The sequence below is a fragment of the Orbicella franksi genome, chromosome 8 (assembly GCF_964199315.1).
Source record: "Orbicella franksi chromosome 8, jaOrbFran1.1, whole genome shotgun sequence".
NCBI lineage: Eukaryota > Metazoa > Cnidaria > Anthozoa > Scleractinia > Merulinidae > Orbicella > Orbicella franksi.
In genome coordinates, this window is record NC_138152.1 from 29,373,954 (window position 1) to 29,398,456 (window position 24,503).

At 37.6% G+C, this 24,503-nt stretch overlaps 1 protein-coding gene across 1 annotated transcript; it reads right to left on the minus strand.

The window, feature by feature from the left end:
* Nucleotides 1-6,591: 6,591 nt before the first annotated feature.
* Nucleotides 6,592-20,808, minus strand: LOC145496151 (uncharacterized). The gene is made up of 10 exons (XM_081475795.1): nt 20,683-20,808; nt 19,543-20,099; nt 18,062-18,444; nt 16,886-17,597; nt 11,272-11,368; nt 10,376-10,625; nt 9,106-9,942; nt 7,959-8,010; nt 7,233-7,489; nt 6,592-6,909 (listed from the first exon to the last, which is right to left on the minus strand). The coding sequence occupies exons 2-10, from the start codon at nt 20,042-20,044 to the stop codon at nt 6,592-6,594; spliced, it is 3,408 nt and encodes a 1,135-aa protein (XP_081331921.1). The 5' UTR covers nt 20,045-20,099; nt 20,683-20,808.
* Between the last annotated feature and the right edge of the window lie 3,695 nt (nt 20,809-24,503).

Consider the following 24,503-nt stretch of genomic DNA (forward strand, 5'->3'; position numbering starts at 1 on the left):
TTATTATTATTATACTTCTTGTATGCAGTTAAATGCAATTTAACGGAGTTAACAACAAAGAGTGCCTGCATTTCCGTAGTGGTGACAGTGGTGTTGTGATATGTGCATGCACCAGGACTCCATGTGCTCAGGCACTAGAGGAATGTTCGTTCTCTTTACTTAATGGAAAAGACCCTTCTCAGCACGTGTGCTGTTCCTACAAGTGTTGTGTTTTGAATTTCCTGTAGATTACTGTTGCCTGGGATTTCATTGATTTGCTTGTCAGTGCCTTTCTTTACAACTCCAAGCAAACCTACGACAACTGGGATTACCTTTATGACAATGTCTGGATGGATTGCTGTTACTTCTCTGCTTGTCTGGATGGGCATGTCATAGGGGATAGTTATATCTTCTTTTTCTACTTTTTTGGATTGTGCTCATATCACTTATCTACAATGTCTATATTGTATTCCTTGCAGAAATTCCAATGCAGGTAGGTTTATTATTATCATTATCATTATCATTATCATTATCATTATCATTGTCATTGTCATTGTCATTATCATTATCATCATAACTATTACTATTATTATTATCATTATTAACAACTTTTTAAAATACAGACAAGCAAATATTAACGTTATGAGCCAAGATTTCGGCATCATCATGACACCATTCTCAAGGCAAAGTGAATAAATTAATGCCAAGATTTGATTTTGATAGTTTACAGTCTCTACTCAAAGGGCTCTTAGAGCCAGCTTCTTCACCCAATGACTACTTTGCATTATGCTCTTCGGTTATGAAATGTTGGTAAAGTTGAACCCTGTTAAAGGAAACCCTCAAGGGAAACAACAGTTTGAATTAGCAGGGGTTAAGTTGGAATAGATATCATTATTCTTGAGAAAATATCCATATTCCTCATGGGAATTGGAAATCAGACAGTCCCCTCTGTAGGGGAAGGGGGAAGACAGGCCTCATCTGGGATCACACATTGTTTGCTTAACTTCTATGAAGTCCCTAAGATAAGATGATGATGGTCCATAAATAATTATTGGTTTTAAGGTAACTATGAGAGTCTTAATCTTAATTTGATATTAAGTTTCATTTTGAGCTTTTGGGAGCACCTCTTCTTAAGGGTGGAAAGAAGTGAAACAATTTTTAACAGATAGTGCATTGTGTAAACTTTACAATGATATATAGTTTATGGTAGTTGCTTTTAAAACAGCACGCTTACAATATTTTTAGGCAAAGGACATCCATGAAATTCAAAAAAATGGTTTGGTGAGACAACAGTATCTTGGCCACCATGATTTATTGGTGCATTTTGTATTAAAAAGTTATGTTGAAGAGTTTTTAGTTTTTGAGAGCAAAAAACTGTATCGTTTAATGTAAGCAATGTGAAACTGAATAAAATAAAATAAAAAATACCAAAATGTTGAAGAGTTCCAAAGGAAAAGCATGGCATAATAAAGCAATGTGTAGTTCCAGAAAATATCCATACCCTCCCCACAGAGGGAATTTCATGTAAGCCCCCTCCTCCTCCTCCCTGGAATTTCCATTTTTTGACCACTAAAATAACCGCCCCCCCCCCCCCTCCAGAATTTCAACTACTATTTTGTACACCCCATACCCTCTTGAAAAAATAGTTTTGGCAAGGAAGTGTGCTAAAGTACATACATACATGCATACATGCATGCATACATGCATACATACATACATACACTTTATTTCAACTCGAATAAACACTTGCATCAACACTCCAAACATTTAGCCCTCTGCATTGCACCTAACTGTTAATATTCTTGATTGATTGTAACATCTGAAGATACTCGCATAGCAAACATTCAGCAGTTTAGTGAAACATGCTTTAAAAGAAAATATAAAATGGTAACTTGTCAAATTACCTTCCTACACGACTAAGTCCCTTTGAAAACGTGGTACAATTTCCGTTGATGACTGATAAAATGAGTGTGGATGAAATTGACACCATTCTTTTACCATGAACACGATCACTAATTTTACAGCAAAACTACATACAAATAGACAGAGATAAACGAGGATAAGAAATTCTCAAGTTTGTGAAATCGTAACATCATTTCTCCCTTTATAAAGAAACTAATTTTCACAAAAGAAATTGACTACCACTTCGAAGACCAATGCGAAAACAAACTAGGCTAGTCTCCAGTGCTTTTCGGTCCACAACATGACTCTGTGTGGACTGGTAACAAGTAATGCCGGCCATTTCCATGCAACGGCATGTTCTTCACATCTGTTAGCTTCCAAAGTGCTTTTTGAAGAAAGAAAATGTATTTCAAATATAACGCCATTCAAATACAAGTATTTAAGACACTATTTTATCATGTGAAAGTTTTACTTAGTCAGCAAGAAAGGATTTTTGAACAGCTAGATCAACACTAGAATGCGTATTGAATCGAAGGGCGTCTGGAAACTAAATCAATCATCCAACCCCCTTCCCTCTGGAATTTCCTGGGTCTTTGACCCCCCTCCCCTCCACAATTTCCAATTCCCTCCGTGGTGGGCGTATGGATATTTTCTGGAACCACACAATGATTACTTACCAATACAAAAGCAAAATTAATATGCATTTAACCAATGGTTGCCTTGTGGATTCTCTCATGGTGGCATGTGTCAAAATAACTCATTTAGGGTCCCCTAGGTGTGAACATTTCGGCTTCTCGATACATATTGCGATTTTCAGATGTTGCAAAATTCTGACTCGATGTTAAAATTTATTTATTACACCATACAAACAGAGGGGTGGCTAAGACACTTTCACATCTATCTGCAGCCCACAATTTCGGTCTACCAGCCACAACTTCGGTCAACATTTGCTCCATCTTGATACTCATTCATTGCTTTCGCATGTACGTGCATGAATGAGCTAAAAATTATTATAATAACAAATGGCTCACAAGTTTTTTAAGAGAATACCTTTGCGCAAATCAAGTCTGTTTGCATGTTAGAGATGTTTAAAGTTTTTGGATAAAAACTATTAAAATCAAATCTCTGTATTAATTAATTCCTTCACTTTGCCTTAAGAATGGTGTCATGATGATGCCAAAATATTGGCTCTTAACCTCAATATTCGATTATTATTTATAATTATTACTTACATGTATTATTACTTATTATTATTATTATTATTATTAAGAACTTTAGTGTCTAACCTTAGCGAATCCTTTAAAGTGCATATGAGATAAAAAATAATTTCTGCTTATTTGAAAGGCCTTTCAAAATACAGAACGGCATTTTTCTTTTTAAAATATCTTTTTTCGTTTTAGAGATATTGACATTTTTCTATTATGCAAATTAGATCAGTGATGATGTCACATTGTTTCCAACTAAAAAGTGGTAAAATACTGAATAAACGATATCTCTGGAAATATTGAAGAAGTGTTCTGGAAACTTGGCACCACAAATGTGCATCTCAAAAGAAACAAAATGACTCCTTTAGGGCTTGCCCTTACACATACTCCACCCTCTTCCCCAAGGGTAATAACCTACAATCGTGGACAAAAGTCCTTGGGACACTTATGTAATGTAACGGATTATCTGTGTTTTAGAACTGAAGCATGAAGAAAACGCTGCTATATCCTTTATAAACGGATTGCTGTACCCCCTCCCCCCCTAACACAATGTTGAAAATCAGCTGAAATTGCATGTACTAGTGTTCAACATTGTATGGGGGGTGGGGGCGAGGTTAGGCAGGCGAAGTTGTATTCGCACCTGGCGTGTACGCAAAAGCGCCATAAGTGCAAATTTGTCCCAAGACTTTTGTCAATGATTGTCTGAATTTCAGTTCAGAAATAAAATGTCACTTTTCAGCGGTTTTCCACAGTCGAAATGTGTTTTCTCTCGACTCTGTGAATAGATCGTAATACAAAGATTATTTTTGAGCTATTTTGTGGTTTATTTAAGCTCATTTTTTTTCTTTTCAATTTTTCCCAACGCAAACGCGTGGCGTAAATCGGAATTTGTTCTATCTCATACTCACGTGTGCAGTATTTCAAAGGACACACATGGTTAACGCTCAAGGTAGCAACGAGCATAAGGCATTACAGATTATTGTACATATGACAAGAATTTCTGTCGAACAGCGAGTAAAAGTCTTTTTTTTTTTTAAGGAAAACGGAGGGTTTTCACACTGGGAAGTCGCGCAGAAATGTCAAATCTCAAAGTCATCTGTATCATGAATATGATACATGCAGTGAGCGGGCATCGTAAACTATAATTTGGTCAAAAGGGTACCGAACCAAAAATGAGCAAGTTGTTTCCCGCCAGTGGAAGTCATTTCCTTTAGTTATTTACGAAACAATATTGTGTGACATTTTTTTAGTGTTGTGGACACTCCTTACTTGCATAACTCAACAATTCTCAGCAACAGTACTCACTTGAAAACCTTAAAATGTACCTACTTATTACCGAAAGCTCACATTTAAGACATGTCGAGGTGAAATGTGTTTCGTAATGGATCTTTCTACACCTTTATAGCTAGTAAAAACTTAATTTTGAGCTCTGCAAGCACGGTACTCACTTTCCATTTGTTAAGAATTGTTTAAAGTCAATTCTTCCATACTGAATCAAGTGAGTACCGTTGTATTTACTGCCAGCGTGCTGTGATGTGACTTTTGTGAAGTAATTTTGAAACAGTACCATAAATCTCAAGTAGTTGAAAAGTAGTTTTGCTGGTCTTCTTACTTAGTTGATACATAACATTGACGAAACACTGTTTTTCTTCGCCCCTGAGTACTGTGCAATGATCAATAAATGGTGACGTCACTACAAAGAGCATAGCGCCTCAGTATACTTAAATGCGCTGTAATAACTGTTAAGGTGATCACTAAGATTGAATTAAATACCAGATTTGTCGTTTAACTACTTGAAGTACCTGCAAAACTGTACATCATAATGCAAACAATTCGTTACGTATCCAAATCAAGCGACGCCGTTATCACTGTCATCACATACAAAAGTTTCTAGATTGTTTGAGATCAACACCCTTCCTGATCGGTCCAAAACCACTTAAAAATACGGAAAAGCTGTGGAAAAGTTCTTAGAAATGCCTTTCTCATCTCAGATGTTCACATTCTCGGGTTCTAAATGCATTTAGGGTTAAAAAAAACATCCTGATTGTGCATATTTCCACGAGACGCGAAAATCAGACAATCGTGGACAAAAGTCCTGGGGACACTCATGTAATGTAACGGATTATCTGTGTTTTAGAACTGAAGTATGGAGAAAACGCTGCTATATCCTTTATAAACGGATTGCTGTCCCCCCAGTCCCCTCCAACACAATGTTGAAAATCAGCTGAAATTGCACGTACTAGTGTTCAACATTGTATGGGGGGTGGGGGCGAGGTTAGGCAGGTGAAGTTGTATTCAAGCCTGGCGTGTACGCAAAAGCGCCAAAAGTGCAAATTTGTCCCAAGACTTTTGTCCATGATTGTAGCTTGAACCCACGATCCAATCGAAAAACCCGTACCTGGTCAGCCGTCAATTTCAAAAAAACATGCAACCTTGATAAGTTCTTGACCTGAGCCTGCGATATGGTCATGTTATACTGGTCGGCAGATACCTTGTTTTGACAGCTACCAATTGATCATAACATGGATGTCTAATATCAAAAATGTACCAATGGTAATGGTGCCACTCTCTTATTTCTCAAGGTATGGGGCTTGGTGTACGTACGAACATTCACGTGACATCCAAAATTTTTTAGATTGATGGGTTACCAAATTTTCTAAGGTATGGGGCTTCGCTCGCAAGAGTTCAGCCATCAAATGTCTTTTTAAGATCAATAAAAAGAATGACACTTGCTGAACCACTGCTGGTGTTTAAAAGATACTAGCTATCCATGGTATCAAGATTTTTAATCTTAGTTAGCTTACCGCATAGGTTTTTGTCCTTTTTATTGTATTTTAGATTTTAATGTATTTGAAAGGTTTAACATTTATTTTCTCAGAGGACCCTCCTGAAAACCACCTTATGGTGATTGGTGGCCTCCTGTTAAAATATTTAACAATTAGACCCGTAGCCCTCAAGGGCCATGGGTCAATAGCCCATTCTGCTTTGCCTCATGGGCTATTGACCCGTAGCCCTTGCGGGCTACAGGTCTAATTGTTTTAGTATCACCCAACTAGTCGGACAGAAAAGGTAATAATAAAGTTAGCAAATGCAAGTTGAAGAAATATTTATTTGGGAATAAAATGAAAGAAAGGGTCACGCTCAATGGCGCCAATTTCGCTACTTGATGACTATTACTAATAGTCCCCTAGTAGCGTAGCCAATCAAAATGCAGGATTTGCATTAGTCCACTAGTTGGGTGATACTAATATGTATTATTAATATTACTACTATTATTACTACTATTACTACTAATATTATTATTATTATTATTATTATTATTATTATTGTTATAAGAGCAGTCCGGGTAGAGTGGAGAGGTTTAAAACCAGACTGTAATTTAGTAAGAAGATCATTATCACTAAGAGACTGTGTACATGCCCACAAGCAGTACCGCAAGACATTTTCACTGTGACAAAAGTGTTTCACGGGTTTCTACGAGTATGGGGCTCTGCTTGGCAACCCTTCAGACTGCCGGAACTCTGCTATGACACAGTGTGTTGCATGAGGCCTTACCTTGTTTGGGTTGCAGGCTGACGTAGTGGACCTCGTGAACATGCCCCAGCACAAGAGGGTTGGTGCTGATCACGTGACCATCAGGCCTGATAGTAAGGTCACGGTGATTTGACTGACTGCTGATCACGTGAATGTACGTTTTATAGTAGTTTGCAGTCGCATACAGAATCACATGATCACCCCACGTGCCATCTTGCTCCATGTTTGTAAGATAATCAGCCCATGACTGATATCCATTGATGAAGTTAAACAGATCTGTTCCATCAGGCTGTAAGAAGAGAGAATAAAACGACTAACTTTTAACAAGGTCAGTACACATGGATTCTATCAAGTGTGATGACAGAAAAATCCCTCTGAGTCTCTAAAGTTAAATGGACAATGGACAACCAATTAATGTTAAAATCTTTTTCACAGCAATTAAATAACTAATCCCTGTACATGGTAATGCATAATTTTCTGTCATCTTATTTCAAGTCCAATTCCAATGCTGACACAAATGCTGAAGTCTGATCATGTGGAACACATTTTTCCTAAGCCACATGATGAGATTTTCTTATTAACCAGAACAATGAAATAAAATACTAAACTTACCAGCTTTGGGTTCTTTCTGAGGTACTGCACTATGAATTGTCTTAATTCTCCATGTGGGATCTTGATTCCTTTCACAAGGTTCAGCTGTTCAGACAATGCATAAAACATGCAGTTTCCTGACCCTTCATTGTCAGAAATCACAAAGCCTTTCTCTGACGCAATCTTCTCCAACTCTGCCAACAGGTCAGTATTACCGCACACCTTGCTTACATCGCATTGCATTTGCTGAATATTCATGAACATTTGTCCAGGCAGATCTAAAAGGAAAACAATATATAAATTAAGGTAATGCACAGTTACTCACTCAAGCCTTTGGTGGGGAGGGATAGTGCCATCTGTTACTTCAAATCCTATTCAAGACTAAAATAACTCATTTTTACACCCTTTTGACCTGTTTGTTTCCATTGACAGAGTAGGAAAAATTATGGCACCTCCCACACACCCATCTAGCTCATTTCTGGGAGTAACCCCTCCCCCTGTTCCATTCCATTATAATGATGACATTCCAGAAAATATTGCTACATCCTAGTGTTGGAAAAATTATGGCAGTGTGTAAGTCTCACACACATGGCCCCACGAGGAAAGATTATACAGTAATCAATTACCAATGTACAATATACTGTAAAGCAACATGGCAAAATCTGACCAACTTTCAAACCAAAAAAGCCCAAAAAATCAAACCCAACAGAGTAACTCTCAATGCTGTATCAGATTTCCATGGATTACCTTGTGCTGGTGCATCTTGTGAACTAGCAACTGTGGTAAATGGAATCAGATCCTACAAGAGAACCACACCTACAATTAAAGCTGGACTCCAGATCAAGCAGTCGGGGTTTGAGGCCAGGCAGGGTCACTGTGTTGGGAGACACACTTTGCTCTCACAGTGCCTCTCTCCACCAAAGTGTGTATTTAAAATGGGTACCAGCAAATTTATGCTGTGGGTATACCTGTAATCCACTAGCATCCTCCAAGGGGAAGTAAAAATACACCTACCGGAATTTAGAATGAATCTGCCAGAATGACACTCTTAGCCCGACAGAGACTTTTTGAAATAAGACACAACAGGTAACAATAAGCAAACAATGGAACCGTCCTGCTTTAGCTTGTTAATGATTGTTTTCAACATTAATCTGTCAATATTCTTTTATGTTTTTTTAGGGGTAAGTAGCCAAACAGGTCTTTATCAAATCATTTCTCCAGAGATATAATTTAAGTTGCAACATATATGGCATTGTAGTAGAAAACTACCAGCAAAATAACTCCGAGAGGGTGGTGGGGGGGGGGGGGGGTGGAGGGAGTATTACTCAAAATGGGGGCAGTAGTCAAGGAGGTCCATTATCCTTTGAGCAGCAATAAACATTTTTCACAGAAATGATGACCCTTTCAGATACCCTCCATACAACAAGGTACCCGGGGAGGGAGGGGAATAATACTAAAAAAAAGTTTTATAATGGGAGATGCTATCCAAAAAACTGGTGCTCCTTTCACATAATACAGTTGGCAAAGGAAAGGTAACCTACACAGGTACAAATCCTACAGGACCCCACAGGAGATCATGTAAGATCCTAAAGGAAGGTTTTTTTACTCCAGCCTCCTAACTAAAACACCATTACTAGTTAGCATCCTGGCTAACAAATCCTATAAAATCTCACAGGATCCTACCAGATCATGTAGGATCCTGTGCATAGGATGTAATCAGTGGTATTCTCAAACTTGTGAAATTACTACCTTCTCTCAAGTAGAGCTCCATATATATAGTCCATCACATTGGCAGTCCTCACCCTCCCTACCCCACTCATGTGAAAAAAGGATGACCACTTCTTTTAAAGTTTGCATGATTTCAATAAGTTTAAGCATGAAATAAATCACATACCTGGCTTGTTCTCTTCAAGAACCATTTCTCCAGTCCATGGACAGTGAGCACTTCATCCCAGACCTCCTCCATACAAATCAGTGGTTGACCCTGTTTTACTTCAAGAAAGTGGAAGCAACCCTCATCATCACATGACACTCTTCCATGGTTAGAACACTCTTGACCAGCCCTGTCTCTCCCTTGATGACAGTATGGGCAGGCTACACACAACTTACACTGCATTCCGCTCAGGCATGGCAGCTCCAATGACAAGGTTTGCAAAGTTCCTTCTACTAACTCACGCACTTGTGTAGCTATGTGTAGTTCTTCTGACATCTCAGCTGACACTTCCAGTTTTATCTTCTTGTGTGCATTAACCGGATGTCTTTCTTTTCTTTGTTTTAGGACGATCTTGATGAAACTCTTCTTGCAAATGACAATTAAATCATGGATTTGTTTCCCAATAACAAACCATGCTCCATTTTGGTACAGCTTGGGATGCTGCAAGGGCCATGTCTTACAACACCAACAAATAAATCGTGACACAAGCTGTGAGAACAGACCATGAGGGACAAAGCCATGTACAAAATGAATATACAAAGGACAAGGATCAGTGTGAGATGGTGCCACTTGACAAAGGTCTTTAGGCGGTGTCTTCAGTTGAGCTGGTACAAAATACTTTACATCACTTGGAGACGGTGAGAACTTGGCGATCAATCCAAACTGCTCCATCATGTCCAAGATGTCATCTTTGATAATGCCTTGTTGAATAAACTTGGAAAAGACATCATCAATGAGTTCCATGCAGAGGATGCCATTTTTCTCCAGTTCTTTCCAGTACTTGGTGTGGACAGGATCCTAGAAAAAAACAGAATGATATTTAGGCATACAGTTATAAGTACACATAGAGCTACCAGGCTACTTTAACCATACACGAGGCTACAAGGAGGCTTGCATTTTACTTTAACCATGCACGAGGCTACATTTTTGACAATGGCATACTTGCAAGTACAGTGGCTACCTCAAATGGTTGGGGACTGGGTTTTTGTGTCAAAAATAGCTGCTGTAAAAATACAAGTATTGAAACATACATTCATTTTAAATAACTGACTCATGTAGCAGCATTCCTCAAGTATCTCAGAGGTATTGCATCATGTAAAATCATGCATCATCATTCTCTGAAGTGTTGGCCAAACTAACAGATAGATGAGCTATTCAGATATTTAACAAAGGTACTTTAAAACATTTAAGGTGAACATCAGACAAAGGTAAAGCAATTTAATTTTATTACCATTTTATCAAAGTGTGGAATGGTTATCAGCTGTTTCAACAGGTCAATCAGCCACTGAGCCTTCAGAACAACTGTATTGCGATGCTTGACAATCATACCAAGGCCATGGTAGAAACTGATCATACCATCAAGCTTATCTGCATCTTCTATAAAGCACTGGCTTTTGGCAAAGTTTTGGAGTTGCACCAGATTTATGTGAAATATCTGTTTGGCAATCAAGGCTTCAATCACCTTTTCAAACAGAAACCATCTAAAAGACAAACATGGAAAATGCATCACATTTCATGACAACGCATTATTTCTACTATTTACTATAAAGATTGCCATACCGTGCCATTATTACCTGCACTTTTCGAGCACATGATTTTAGGACAAAAAAACCATCTTTCTAGGACCCCTAAAGTCCTCTAAAAATATGCTCAGAAAGTCCATTCTGATTGGTTTATTTGTCCTCAACAACAATAGAACAATAGGAGAACCAAAAAGTCTTCAGGGAGGGTAGGAAAGGCAATTGTCCTCACGCGCTTTTTTTTATGGCTGGTTACGGCTGGCAGACATTTGGGGGGTGGTTTTTGCATGGCCGGTTACAGCCGGCACAGGCCTCAATGGGTAAAAGGGTATTGTTTCTAATTGTTGTTGAGTTGTTGTTGCTCCAGCGCAATATCATGTAAAGCCTCGCTTTTAAGAGTTACAATTCCATGCTGAATACTTTGCCTAGAAAACCAATCAGGGTGTGAGAATTCTCTGAGCTATGTGATTGTAGCTAAAATCCATGCCCTGGATATCAGCTTTACAATATATCCTATCCTAATTCCTCCCAGTTTTGAATTTTGGGGCATACCTGACAAACCCAACTGAGTGTAGGCAATAGCATTTGTTTGTAGAAAATAATTTACCTGACTGGTATCTTCTGCCCCATATATGGCTCCTGTCTCAACACCTCCATGATTTTGTTCTGCAGTTCTTGAATGTCATCTGTGTTCCCATTTAGCTCTGAAAATAAATGCACTGCATTTTGACACTTACAGTACTATGTTTATACACAAAATAGAGATATATTATTTTACAGTGTACATATAGGTCCTACAAATGAAAAGGTTGAAATCCGATCTGGTCTGAGTTTTCAAGACACTTAAATCTGGTCTCATGCTAGAACTGCAAAGTTATGAGAACAAGCAAGTAAAGATCAACGGCTAACAATAATGAGAGAAAAAGCAATAATCAAAGTGGGTGTGAGCCACTGACCTTGGAAAATAAATTTTGAAAGGGTGTTATGAGGCATTCCTCATTAAGGAACTACTTGTAATGTGAAGGCAGTCTACCTTTCGAACAAGTTCATAACCCCTGCGAAATAAATTCCCAGTGGTCTGGGAATTCCTAGGAATTCCTAGGAATTCTTAGGAATTCCAAGTTATTCCAAGACATGCAAATTATGCTTTATCCAAGACCTTGGAATTTCTGGGAATATTTGGGAATAGTGGAAGTATGACTGGGAATTATTGGGAATTCCTAGGAATTCCAAGTTATTCCAAGCCATGCAAATTATGCTTAATCCAAGACCTTGGAATTTCTGGGAATATTTGGGAATAGTGAAAAGTGTGACTGGGAATTATTGGGGATTCCTTGGAACTCCTATTATTTCCCAGACTGTTTTAAAAAATGTGTTTGGAATATCTAGGAATTTTTGGGAACAGCTAAAACACATGAAATATTGTGTTTGAAATTTCTATAAATTTCCTAAAATGTCAAAATTAAGGATGAACTCAGTGCATGAATCAGTTTCTGTGAATTAGTAAAAATCAACAGGATCACTTCCCTGGAGTTCCATACCTTTTTATTGTTGTCAAGCTCCAAGGTAATTATTTCCAAACAAATGTTACTACATTAATTCCAGTTTAAGTCTGACAACTCAACATAAAACTATAGCACTCATAACATTGCTTTTTAGATCCAACCTGATTTGTTAGTGTATATGTGACCGTATGGACCCTTAAATCAAACACCCAGAGTTTAACTGATAGAAAAATGGATGCTCTCAGATTTGATAAATAGATTAAGCAAAAAATTCCTGTCAGCATAAATGTATATATATTATTTACAATTTCAATAAAACCAAAAGTATATATATGCATGTATATATTTAATATAATTGTAGATTCACACACATACCCATCACAGCCCACTGTTGAACAATTTTTGACTTGATCCTTTATGACTTTAGGAAAAAGAGGAAGACATCTCTCACAGATGTCAGAAATGAAAAGCTCACAGTTTCCACACACTTGCTGTACATTTGTAAAACTGTACTGTGACATTCTCTGGACAAATTACCCGTAGTTTCATTAAAACAAGGATATCTTTAGCAACCTCTCATTGTCATACAATGTCTTGAAATTAAGGCCAGAATACCCATACAGGCATATTCTTTAGCAGAAAATGTTTTTTTCTTGTGAACAATTAGTTTCACTTTCATCAGGGGAGTCCAATGAATGGCCGTCAATCTGAGTTGTTGTGTGTATTACATCAATTGGTATTTCTGTAGTCTTTTCAGGTACAGTGTATAGGCAACTCAATTTCATCAAATGCTTCTGTGAAGCTTCAATTCTTGCATAAAGGTTGACTCCATAGTCCATCAAAGTCATCCACAACATTTCTGCCAACAGCCATCTCACTCAGGCGAGCCAAAAACTCTGAGGTGTTCTGTTCATGGTGCTGGAAATGATCTCCAGGAAAAAGTGATGCAAGAGAGGGAGATGACATCAACTGGCCTGGGAAGACTGCTTTAAGCAATTTATGTGGTCAAATCTTGTAGATTTTGGTATGGGTATAGTGGGATCATCAAAATGTTTCTTGTATTTCCTTGTCCTCGCGGTCACTTTAATTCATGACACAACAAAATCAAAAGAATAAAAAAGATTATGGGTCAGTGGGAAACAAATAAATAACTGACATAAATAAATTACAAATAAAAAAAACCCTACATCTTGATGTATTGAAAAGACTATAGATCTCATATCATGTTAATCCTTATAAATACTTCAAAGGAAAAAAATGATAAGCATTGCAAATTTCTACTTGCTGCATTGTGCTAACTGGGTGTTGAAACAAGTGGGCTCTCAAAATAGATTTGGTGGACTTACAACAAGCTTAAGCTTATTTCGCAGAATTTATCTCGTTTTCTCAGGTCGATCTGAAACCTTTTAGGTGAATTTCGGCTTTTAGGGTTTTTAAAGAGCACACAATGCATTGCTTAGTTTGATTTATTTAGAATTATAGCTTATCATAACAGAAAATCCCTATAAAATTGGATTCCTTACCTTTGCAGTGAACTTGATTTAAGTGTCTCACGATCCTTTGTTATCTTGACAACCGTCGGGAACAGATCAGCTAGTTAAAGTACGTTCCATTTTCCTCAATTTCTTCGTGAAAAGTTTGTGTAGTTTTTTCCTTTTGAAGCAAGACCCATCTTTCAAAAGACCACCAAAACAGCGTGGAAAGGGAAGCAGACTTACCTTCGAAAGCGACTGGTCTGGCAACCTCGTTGCCAGTCTCTCTCTCCTTCTTCTCCAGTTTCCATTCTCTCCTCAACTGATCAACTGAACCAATCACAGCACGCGAATTTTCGCGTGACTATCCTCGTGACTGAATGTGACAAAGATCGCGTTAGTCATTCTCTTTTGGCGCCCATCTTTGAGTTCAGCGTTAACGGTTGATTGCTCGTGCGTATTAGTAGATTTCACTTCCAAAATTATATCAAAATGGTTTTTGCTGTGGTCCTGTGACTAGAAGAAAACAGCGTGAGTGTCATTAACGAGAAACATGTTATTCTTGGCGAAGATTTGGAGCTAAAAGAAAGTCTTACTGTGGATGTTTCAACGGGGAAAAATTCAAAGGGCAGATTAGCTGTATACAAAATTATTTGGTGAGTAATCGAATTCAAGTAACCCTATATTATACAAAGTAACTTTTTTTATTTAGACAAAAGCTTTTGAATGAACTTTGTCATCACGAATCATACACGAGTGGGTCACTCAGTCATGGCATGAAATGAATTCTGGCTAAAGCAAGGTTGAAACAATTTAGGTTGCCCAGAGGGCATGTCTAAACAATTTGATTTGCGAATAACAAGTCGTTTCTCTCGCCACACTTGTTCAAACGAAACAAATATAGCAGTTCTCGCTGATCCCAGTCAAAGTTCTTGACAGAAACTCCAATGAGGCAGCCACAGTCTGCATGAGTTTGATATGTCTCCTGTGTGTTTCAGCCTGACTGTATGGCAATCCGTGTTGATCTTCAATTTTTGTCCATCCATATATTCTTTTGCCTTTACTCTATTATTTAAATGTTCCTTTAATGTTTTAAGTGTCTTTTTTAACATTTCTAATGTCTAAATTTGGCTAAAAACCGTGATATATATCCTCCAATTCGAGAGTTGTTGATACACTTATAGAAGAAGGAAAACCTTGATTTAGTCTACTGTAAGCTCAAGATTTATGTAAAATATTTATCAATAGTATACAAGCACCTTCACAATTATCAAGTCTTCTCTTTTAACATTTCAACTAGCTTACAGTCAGGCCTTAATTAGCTGCATGTATTAAACTGTGAGCACATAAATATTTGGATCTCAGTCTTACAGTACTTCATATATATCGCAGTGTAATGTATTTTTTTAAATTTTGTTTTAGGTGTCATACAACAAAGATGAAGATGAAGAGGCTAGCTGCAGAATCAACAGAAATAACTGAACAGCAGCTATTAGTTTGCCCAAACTCAACCTTTTTTTAATTTTAAGGAATGTCTCAGTTTTGTTCTTATCATTGATTCCTTACAATCATGAAAATCCAGATATGTTCCACACAATAACAATAATTTAAGGTAAAATCTTGTGTATGGAAAATTGTTGGATTTGTAAACTAAAAAAGTAAGTAAATTATCTGAAAAAGTTCTCTTTTTATCAAACATGTAAAAGTTTGACCTTCATATCTGTTTTCAGTTTTACTTTTGATTCCTGATGTAATGAAAAAGAAACAGGATGATTATTCTTATGTTTAAATTCATGAGAGCCAATGCAATAAACTATTTAAAACCTGTTTGACTTTATTTGTTATTTTAATGCTGGGCATTTGTCATCAAAATTTTGTCTGGCCTACAAATGATACAAAATTCCCAGGTTTTCTCAGATTTTCCCAAAAATTCCAACCTATTCTCGAAAAATCCTACAAATTCCAAGTTATTCTCAGAAATTCCTAGGAATTTTTGGGAATTTTAAGGAATTTTCAAGGTGAGTATATTTCAGTTGGAATTCCTAGCCTAGGAATTCCAAGTCAGCTCTATGTAAACTTGGAATTCCTAGCTAGGAATTCCGAGTCCGAATTACCGTGAAAATTCACACCTTAGATTCCTAGGAATTCCTAGGAATTTTTTCCTAGGAATTCTTAGGAAATTCCTAGGAATTCCTAGGAATTCTCAAAGTTATCTCACAAGGGAAAGCCTTTTCCCATTCAGGGGGTGTGTTGTGATATTTGTACCTTTCATGTGAAAACGTGCTTCAATGACTTTCCATTTTCGAACAGCAACGAAAATTTACTATGGCTAAACTGCTGTTGCCAAAGGCCTTATCTCTGTCTCAATCTGCAAAGTTATTTTGAGACATTCTCGATTCACACGTTGCTTGCAGGTGACCAAAATCTTCCCCGTCAGTGATAAAATCTAAGTGGTATCTTTTAGGAGTCTAATGAATTTCAAGCAATGTCCACGTTAGTCTCCCTTAGGAGTTAAATTCAAATTTTTCGAGATGAGCATCCCTTGCCTTTTCATGTGGGAGTTCTCCCCCTCCCACCCCCCTCCCCCGGTTTCCAAATGTCTAATATGAAGTGAATAAGTGAAGGAGTGGAGGACTGATGGAGTGAAGAAGCGAAGGACTGATGGAGTGAAGGAGTGAAGGAGCGAAGGAGCGAAGGAGCGAAGGAGCAAAGGAGCGAAGGAGCGAAGGAGCGAAGGAGCGAAGGAGCGAAATTGTTCCACCACTACAACTTGGAAAATAATAAATATTTTCCAAATTAAAAAGGAAGTCTGCATCTTTGAGGTTCCACCCTGACATGAAATCAACACTTTGTCTTTTTTTTGAGGTTAAGACAACTGGCAATTCACAGCAAAGAAAAGCAAAATATAACCTAAAATTTGACATCAGCAGATATGCATACAACCCTTCAATTTTTATAGTCACATCCATCTTTAATTCAGTTTGACGTGTCCTTTCATTAGATTGAAAAAGTGCACAAAAGAAAACGAACTGGAAGTGACAAAATAAATAACAAAGGCAAAATGCCTTGATGAAAACAAGTTTCCAAATGTGTTGGTGAAAATGCACCAATGCGTTGACTTGTTTTGGTCAACAAGTTGAAAACACATTTGATGGTTCACTATTTCTGAGCAGTACTGAAACTTGTAGTTATGATCATTTATTATTATAATCATTACATTAGCCATACATTAGTACTTTAATACCTGTTTGGAGAGTCCCTCTCTTTGGACCTATCAGCGAGCTTGTGTTATCAATACTGAACAATGGCCGGATCACATGTTTCCCATACTCTTTATCAGAAATTCTCTCATATATTTGACGTTTCATCATTGCAATGTCTTCAGCTGGTTTGTCAGCATGCGTGCCTACAATGAACACTGGTGGCCGCAGATACGTCTGTCTCCTTGGAGCACCATAATATGTTTCTTCTTTTACTTGTGTTACACTGTGGATTGTATTAAGCCATGATAACAAATTCTCTAGATTTGTTTCGTTGTTTGGATTTACCAACTTTTTTTCAAGAGTTCCTTGTCTAACATAGGGCTCAGCTAATGCATGTAATGGCTTGCTGAGGTTGTATACCAAAACATAAGTAGCCCGTGACGACAAGAAAAGAGGGTGAGAAGCATAGTATAGGTGCTGTCCAGCAAAATCCCACACATCAATACTAACAACAGATTCTCCTCTGGTGATATCACCTTTGCTGTCATGTTTACCTCTAACATACTCTAGCAACTGATGAACATGTTTTGTGACATCATCAGGAGGTGAAGTGGCATTGATCATTGCCTCAGGTTCATTCAACTCAATTTCACTTCCAAATTCAGGGAAATGTACACCATTATGGGACTGCTTTGACACTGTTTTTGGTTTTCTTGATGGTGAGGAAATTTCAGAGTCTACAATCTCCTCAACCTAGAATAGATTATCAAACAGAAAGAATGATCAGTAACATAATAATTAAAAGTACATCACAGGTACTCAAAAATAGACCCTGGCTGACAGTCCACATCTTCCACACACCATGCATTCAGATGGAAATTTCCTCTGATTTAAATGCTCCATCATTACAAATATTTAATTATTAATAGTTAACTTGCTCTAAGACAGGCAAGCATTAACTATCTAACTGATCGAGAGAGGTGATCTGACATTAGCCCAAAGAAAGTAAAATGAAAGCTATTTACCTACAGCAAAACATCAGCAAAACATCAGCTCATGATCAGCTAATGTTTGTTACATGTTGCAAACTACAACAAAACAGGAAGTGCTTTAATTTGTTCTTAAATTCTTAGGTGATAGTTAACCTGTTTCTCCTACATTTGAGATGTCTGCATTAAATATACATTGCACCTCTAAACATTTAGCTTTATTCAAACCTTATACTTGTTGGGATCATTTCTGTCGGCCCTAAATTCCAAGTCCATAACTTTTATGTCACACAGTTTCTTAGCCACCATCATTGATATATCTTTAGAATACTCTAGCAATCCTGGTTTGTTCTCATGGGTGGAATGCCAGTTCTTAACTTGTTCAACTTCTATTTCACATGTTGAAGCCTCTACTTCGATTCCCTCAGTACTCTGTTCTTTAGGGTCAAATGGCAGGCCCAAGAGACTCTTCTTTAGACTGGTTTTACCAGCACGATCCTGACCAATTAGTAATATGCGGCCACGGTAAACATTCACAAAGCCATCTCTTAGAGCCTTTTCATAAGCCAGTTGTGCTCTTTGTCCTTCTGCACTTTGTTCAAATACATGATCTAATATAAAAATTCAAGAAAAATATTCTTTAATTGTCAATTAATAAGATTATAATTAAAGAGCAGTTTACAATTCTTATATAAAGCTTTGTCCATGTAAGATAAATTGTGCTAATGAAGAGGAAGGGAATTTCACACCTTGTAAAGATATTTTTTAACCATTTTGTGCATCCCATATAAACAAATTTCTTGTGTAAAAATTGCACTCATAAATTACCTGCATTTCAAAGTTAACAGTTCAAATTTTAAAAACACAGAGAAACTATGAAATAAGTAAAAATATTTCCATTCTCTGCCAATTTGAATTTTTTTGTTTACATTCTGTACAGTTCATAGTGAAATTATTAATCTAAGTTGCTCTTTTGGTTAGGGTTGGCCTTCAATATCACTCAAAACTATTGAATCAAATACTGATAGCCAAGCATGGAGAAAGAAGTATTTGGGTAGTACAATTACCCAATTCAATTTCGACATCAATAAATTTTTATACTCCTCATGACAAAATTTTAACAAATGTTTTAAAACACACGAACAGAAACAAGGATGCCCATATAAATCATGCAGTTAAAATTCAACTTTCATCAATAACAATCTTAAATTAGCTATTATTTAATGCAATTCTTCTCAGGCTTAAAGATACATACACTAAATGGTCAGCAGCACATTTCTAATAATTTTCCAAGTTAAACTACATGTTCCAATATTTATTTCATTCACTACACTCCTAAATGGACAAACGGTCAAACCATCTTTGTATAAGAAGCTATAAACCTTGTTTTAACGTTCACATAGAGTCACTGTCAAACAAAACTTCGAAATAAGTATACTACACTCCTTGACAATTATTTTAAAAATGTTTCACTACTCATAAACAGAAACAAGGATGCCTATATCATGCAGTTGAAGTTAAACTTTCCACAATAACAATCTAAATAAGCTTCACAGATATATTAAATATACTTCTTCTAAAAGATACACTGAAAGGTCAGCAGCACATTTGTAATTATGTAATTTCTAAGTTAAACTACATGTTCCAATATTCATTTCATTCACAAGACATAAAATAAAATACAAATAATGAGCATTTCACATCTTTACCTGTAACATCTCTGTAAAACTTCATCTTATTCTCTAGCTTCACAACCTTTCTCATTCCTTCCAATGTTAGAGGATTACCAGCCACAAACAGCACTCTCAGCTCCTTCAGTTCACCAATCTCATCAGGCAATGTAGTCAACTGGTTATCTCTCAAGTGCAGTCCCCGGAGATTCTTGAGATGTTTAATGTTTGGAGGTAGAACAGACAACTGGTTGAAACTCACATGAAGCCAGGTCAGGTTACTCAACTCACAAATACTGTGAGGAAGTTCTGTCAACTGGTTCCTCCCTAATATCAGCGTTTTCAGATTTTTCAGCTTGTTAATACTTGTTGGTAATTCTTTCAGATAATTATGTGACAAGTCAAGTCGCTCCAATTCAGTCAGGTCACATACAGCTTCAGGAACTTTTGACAACAATTTACGACGCAGACGTAAACACCTTTCTCCATTCTTGTTTGTAAAAATCTGCTTCCTCAGCTCCTCTGCTGACATTTTCTCCATTTGTATACAGTGATACTTACAATGGTTTGGATGCTTTCTTACTTCTGATAAGTATCTGAAAACACATGAAAACAAAAATTACAATCAATTCACGAAGCTTCCAGTAATTTTACACACGGGAGGAATCTGATAGAAATCACATAACAATTAGGCTAAGCAATTTGAGTTTATTAGCTGTCATATTTTGGCTAAACAATATAAAATTAGCAAGAATATCAGTATTAATATTAACACAGCCTGCAAGAAGCTGTTATTGAATACAATGATAAAATTTTGAGGACATTTTCGATACAAACGCCTTAGCTTATCTTCAATTCCATGGAGCGATCGCTCTGCGTTCGTCCAACTCCGTTCAAAATCTTTACAGCTTCAACTTTAACAAGCTACCTTTTAGTTAACTTAACTTCCACTTGTGCTTTATAAGTACTGCTCGCTGTTTCACTGCTTTTATGCCATAAATAAGGTGACAAACTTCACTTCAAAGTTTCTGTTTCAAGGAATTCAAGCCCAACTTGATCTCACTACAAGAATTCAGCTTAAATTGCTCATTTACACGCACCAGGCGTAAACAAGCTTCAACTAAAAGCTGGCTGAAAACAATTCGCGTTAATTGAGCATCTGTACATTAAACTTCTTACCTTGGACTGCAACAACAGAAAAGAACCGACTCCTTTCGATGTAACTGTGTAGAAGTACTTTCTCTTTCGAGACAGCCCCAAACAACTCCCTAAATAGCTCAAGATCTTTGGCTTCTCAAATGAGCCAATCATAACCAGGTGAGAAAGGGTGTGGAGCGGGAAAGGGAGAAGGAAGGGAGAGGATGAGGAGGAAGTGGAGGAAGTGAACGAAGTGGACCAGAGTGGTTCAAATCTAGGCCTTGGCGGATTGTGCTCCTAAAAGTGGCATATTATACTACTAGCAATGATTGAAATTTTGCCAAATTATGCCAAAATTATGCCAGAATTCCCAAATTATGCTCCTGATTTCCGAAATTATGCTCACAAAAGGACGTAGATTATGCACATAGAGGCACGCAAATGAGCAAAACGACACCAAATTATGATGTTTTTCAAATAAACCGTTCTTGTAAATTTAATGTGTTTTATGGTTGTTTTATGGCAGTTTGTCTCGGCCATCAGCTGTTGAAATTAGCGGCTCGCATCTCTGAACCGTTTTTAAAATGCCTTGAACGACACGCATTGGAAGAACATACTACCTAAATTTAATTTATTTCTGTAGAAAATACACCACATTTACTAAATTTTATGAATTTATGCTCCAAAAAGTGCTAAAATTTGCTAATTATGCCGTGGCAGTGCTCGTTTAAAAAATTCTGCTTTTTTGCTGCAATTATGCCAAAAATTACGCTTGCACAATCCGCCAAGGCCTATTCAAATCACGGCTCACAGCTGACCACAAGAAAAAAAAAATGCACTGAAGGGGAAAAGTAATAGGTTTTTTTTTTGTACCGAATATACCCTTTTAGGGACAGACTGTCAGAAAACCTCTGATGATTTTTTTGTTTTTTTTGGACTTTGGACTTTGGACTGTGGAAGATTTTTTTCCACTGCAACCCTTTGCACGAATTTTTTTTAATCTGCTTTCTACCATATTCGCCTGCGCGTGGCGCATTTGCTCTGGGCCTCTATGGGATGATCTTCCTTCGCTTGGTGGGACGGTCCAGAGAAGGCACTCCAAAGCGTTGACGTTGATGCCTGCGGCAAGACCTTTGAGGGATTCTTTACAACTGACCGCTTGCTCTGACACAGTTCTCCATACAGCAGCCGTTCGAGCAGTCGGCTCTCTGGCATTCAGACAACATGGCCAGCCCATTTCGCTTGTGCTTTCTGTAAGAGGTGTGCACAGGATGCTGGTCCGTTACAGGACTCCGTGTCCAGAATTTTATCTAGCCACCTGATGTGGAGAAGTCTAAGAAGACAGCTCAAGCCCGGAAAGTTGTTAAGCTCTTTGTAGTTTGCCCCCCAAATTTGGTACAAAGGGTTAATGACGGGGGTAAATAGGTTTTCGGATAGATGGAGTTGGCCTTAAAAAGTGCATGGATTGTGGATTTTTGCGGCAAATCGAGCGGATTCGTAGCCTGCGAACACAGACGTATTTCCGGCCGTCGGACAGCCCCTCGGGTCGGTAGTGCCCTCCGCTCCAAAATGTCAGTCCAAAAAGAAGACTGACCTATTTAAATTTGAGAAATAATCAAAATGTATGAGTTGTGATTAGTTGAGATAGAAGAGTTGACAAAAGTATGAGACTCAAAACACACACTGTGGCTTTATATAAATGGGATCCAGTGACAGAACACTGGAAAATTTATCGCACCTTGGCTGAGTTATAATTAACTGGTTTGACACCAAAATGCAACCCTTCTTCTGCATGAATTTATTTTCCTTGGGTTTCTCTTTGCAAGAATTTTTTCCCGCCATTTTCCCTTGCTCTAATTTTCTCTGGGTTTTTCCCTACTCCCTAACCCCGACACTATCAATTTTCTAATGATCCGTCCCTTATACGAATATTTAACACTGTAATATTAGTGTGATTTTAATCTTATTTCTTTACACGATTCAACTCGATAATGATGACTTTTGTCCAAACCTATCGAAGATCAACAACTTCAACAGGTTTATTCCAGTATTGCCATTTCTATACACGGTTTTAACTGATTCGTAATAAACAGACTGAAATAACAAGCAACCTAATATTAACGTTAAGGAAATTTTCCAAATGTGATTCAGCTCAAATTCAACTCGAATTCAGTAAGGCCCTCAATAAGAGACTGACAGAAAACTAGACCTGTCTACATTCTCTCTTTCTTGATCGCTCGAACAGAAAGAATCGAACCGGAAAGATGCGTGACTGAGAGTGTTAATAACATGTATTAAGGGAATACTTCTTTGCCATTGAGAAACCAGAGAAACTGATAAACCAGCAGTGGTTTCCTTTCCAAATCGCAGATTGTCGCCAAGATTTTGGTTGGTCCCTTCCGCGCTCCGACTCAGCCCCCTCTCCCCCCGCTACCCATTACGTATCTCCCACTGAGCTTTTTGTTTGTCTCTTACTTCTCTTGTACAACTGTCAAGCCTGCGAACAGTGTCCCAGGTTGTTACAACTGCCACGCAACCTAACCAACATAAACTAAACTACGTGACTGTTTTGTTTGTTTTTGCCACAGGAATCTTTTTCCAAGGTCCAAGGGAACGCGAAAAAAATTCCTCGAGCACCCAGGATATCACTTGATCGGGCTCCCTGCATATAAAAGTGACCCGGCAAATTTTTCAAAGAACCCATCAGAAGAACCCATCAAAAGGAAGAAGGAATTCCATTGTATAATAATACGCTACCCGCCCCTCGTTTATCCCGTTAGAGGTACCAAGATCTTGCCTTGTGGGTGTGGCTTGAGACTGTTTTCTCCCCTGAGAGGTATAAATTCTAAAACAACACATTATCTCCTATCATATTATGTTGGTTACACAGCCCGACACCTTCATCAACGCATTGCCGAACACAAGTATTCGGCTATCGGTAAACACATTTTAGAAGTGCACGGTGACAAAAATCTTCTTAATGAGGGCCAATTTCGTGTTCTCAAGAAGTGCCACAGGAAATTTGACTGCTTCGTTTACGAACTGCTTTTCATCAAAGAACTGAGGCCTAACCTTAACACTCAGAGTGACTCCATCAGTGCTTAACTCTTTGTTTACCTTGTAGCATATTTTTATGTTACTTTTCTTTTTAATGAACTACTTTTCTTTTATTTATAGAATATTCATACTGTTTTTTTTTTTACTTGATAATGACGTCCGAGAACGTCGAAACGTCGTGTATTTTTTAACCGTTTTAAAAATTTCATAAATGTTTTTAAGAAACGTTTTTCGCAGTTTTTTATAGCCGAGTGCTTTAAAAAGTCGCTTCTTTTTCATATATTTGTGTTTGGCTAAACACCCTAACAGGTACAACAAAAGCTCCTGCAGTGGACCTTTTGAGTTTTAACATCCTTCGAGGTACCAGAACTGCTTTTTTAATCCCTAAAAGGTACGACGAACACCCCCGTCCTTTCTACGTGGAAGTTCCCCCCCCCCGGGAATCAAACAAAATCAAACACCGTTTGTTGACCAAACATGTTGATGTTATACTGAGTAACCAGACGGTATCAAACATTGATCACCGTCCAAACGAATGTTTTACAGTGTTTGATCAAATGTTTGTCGACTTTTAATTTTATTGAACACGATCAAACAAGGTGTCCGAATTCTCCGGTTTTCTCCTTCATTTCCCCTGTCTATCTCCCTGTATTTCTCTGGAACCCTCTGGTCTTCTATCTAAAGTGATGGTATTTTTAAAAGGGGGACTGAAAGTTTTAGTGGACAAGTTATCAGTTTGCCAGGGCACACAATTTTGGGCTCAAAAAAGTTAAACCTGTTGTTCATTTAAGTTCTAATTTCAAAAA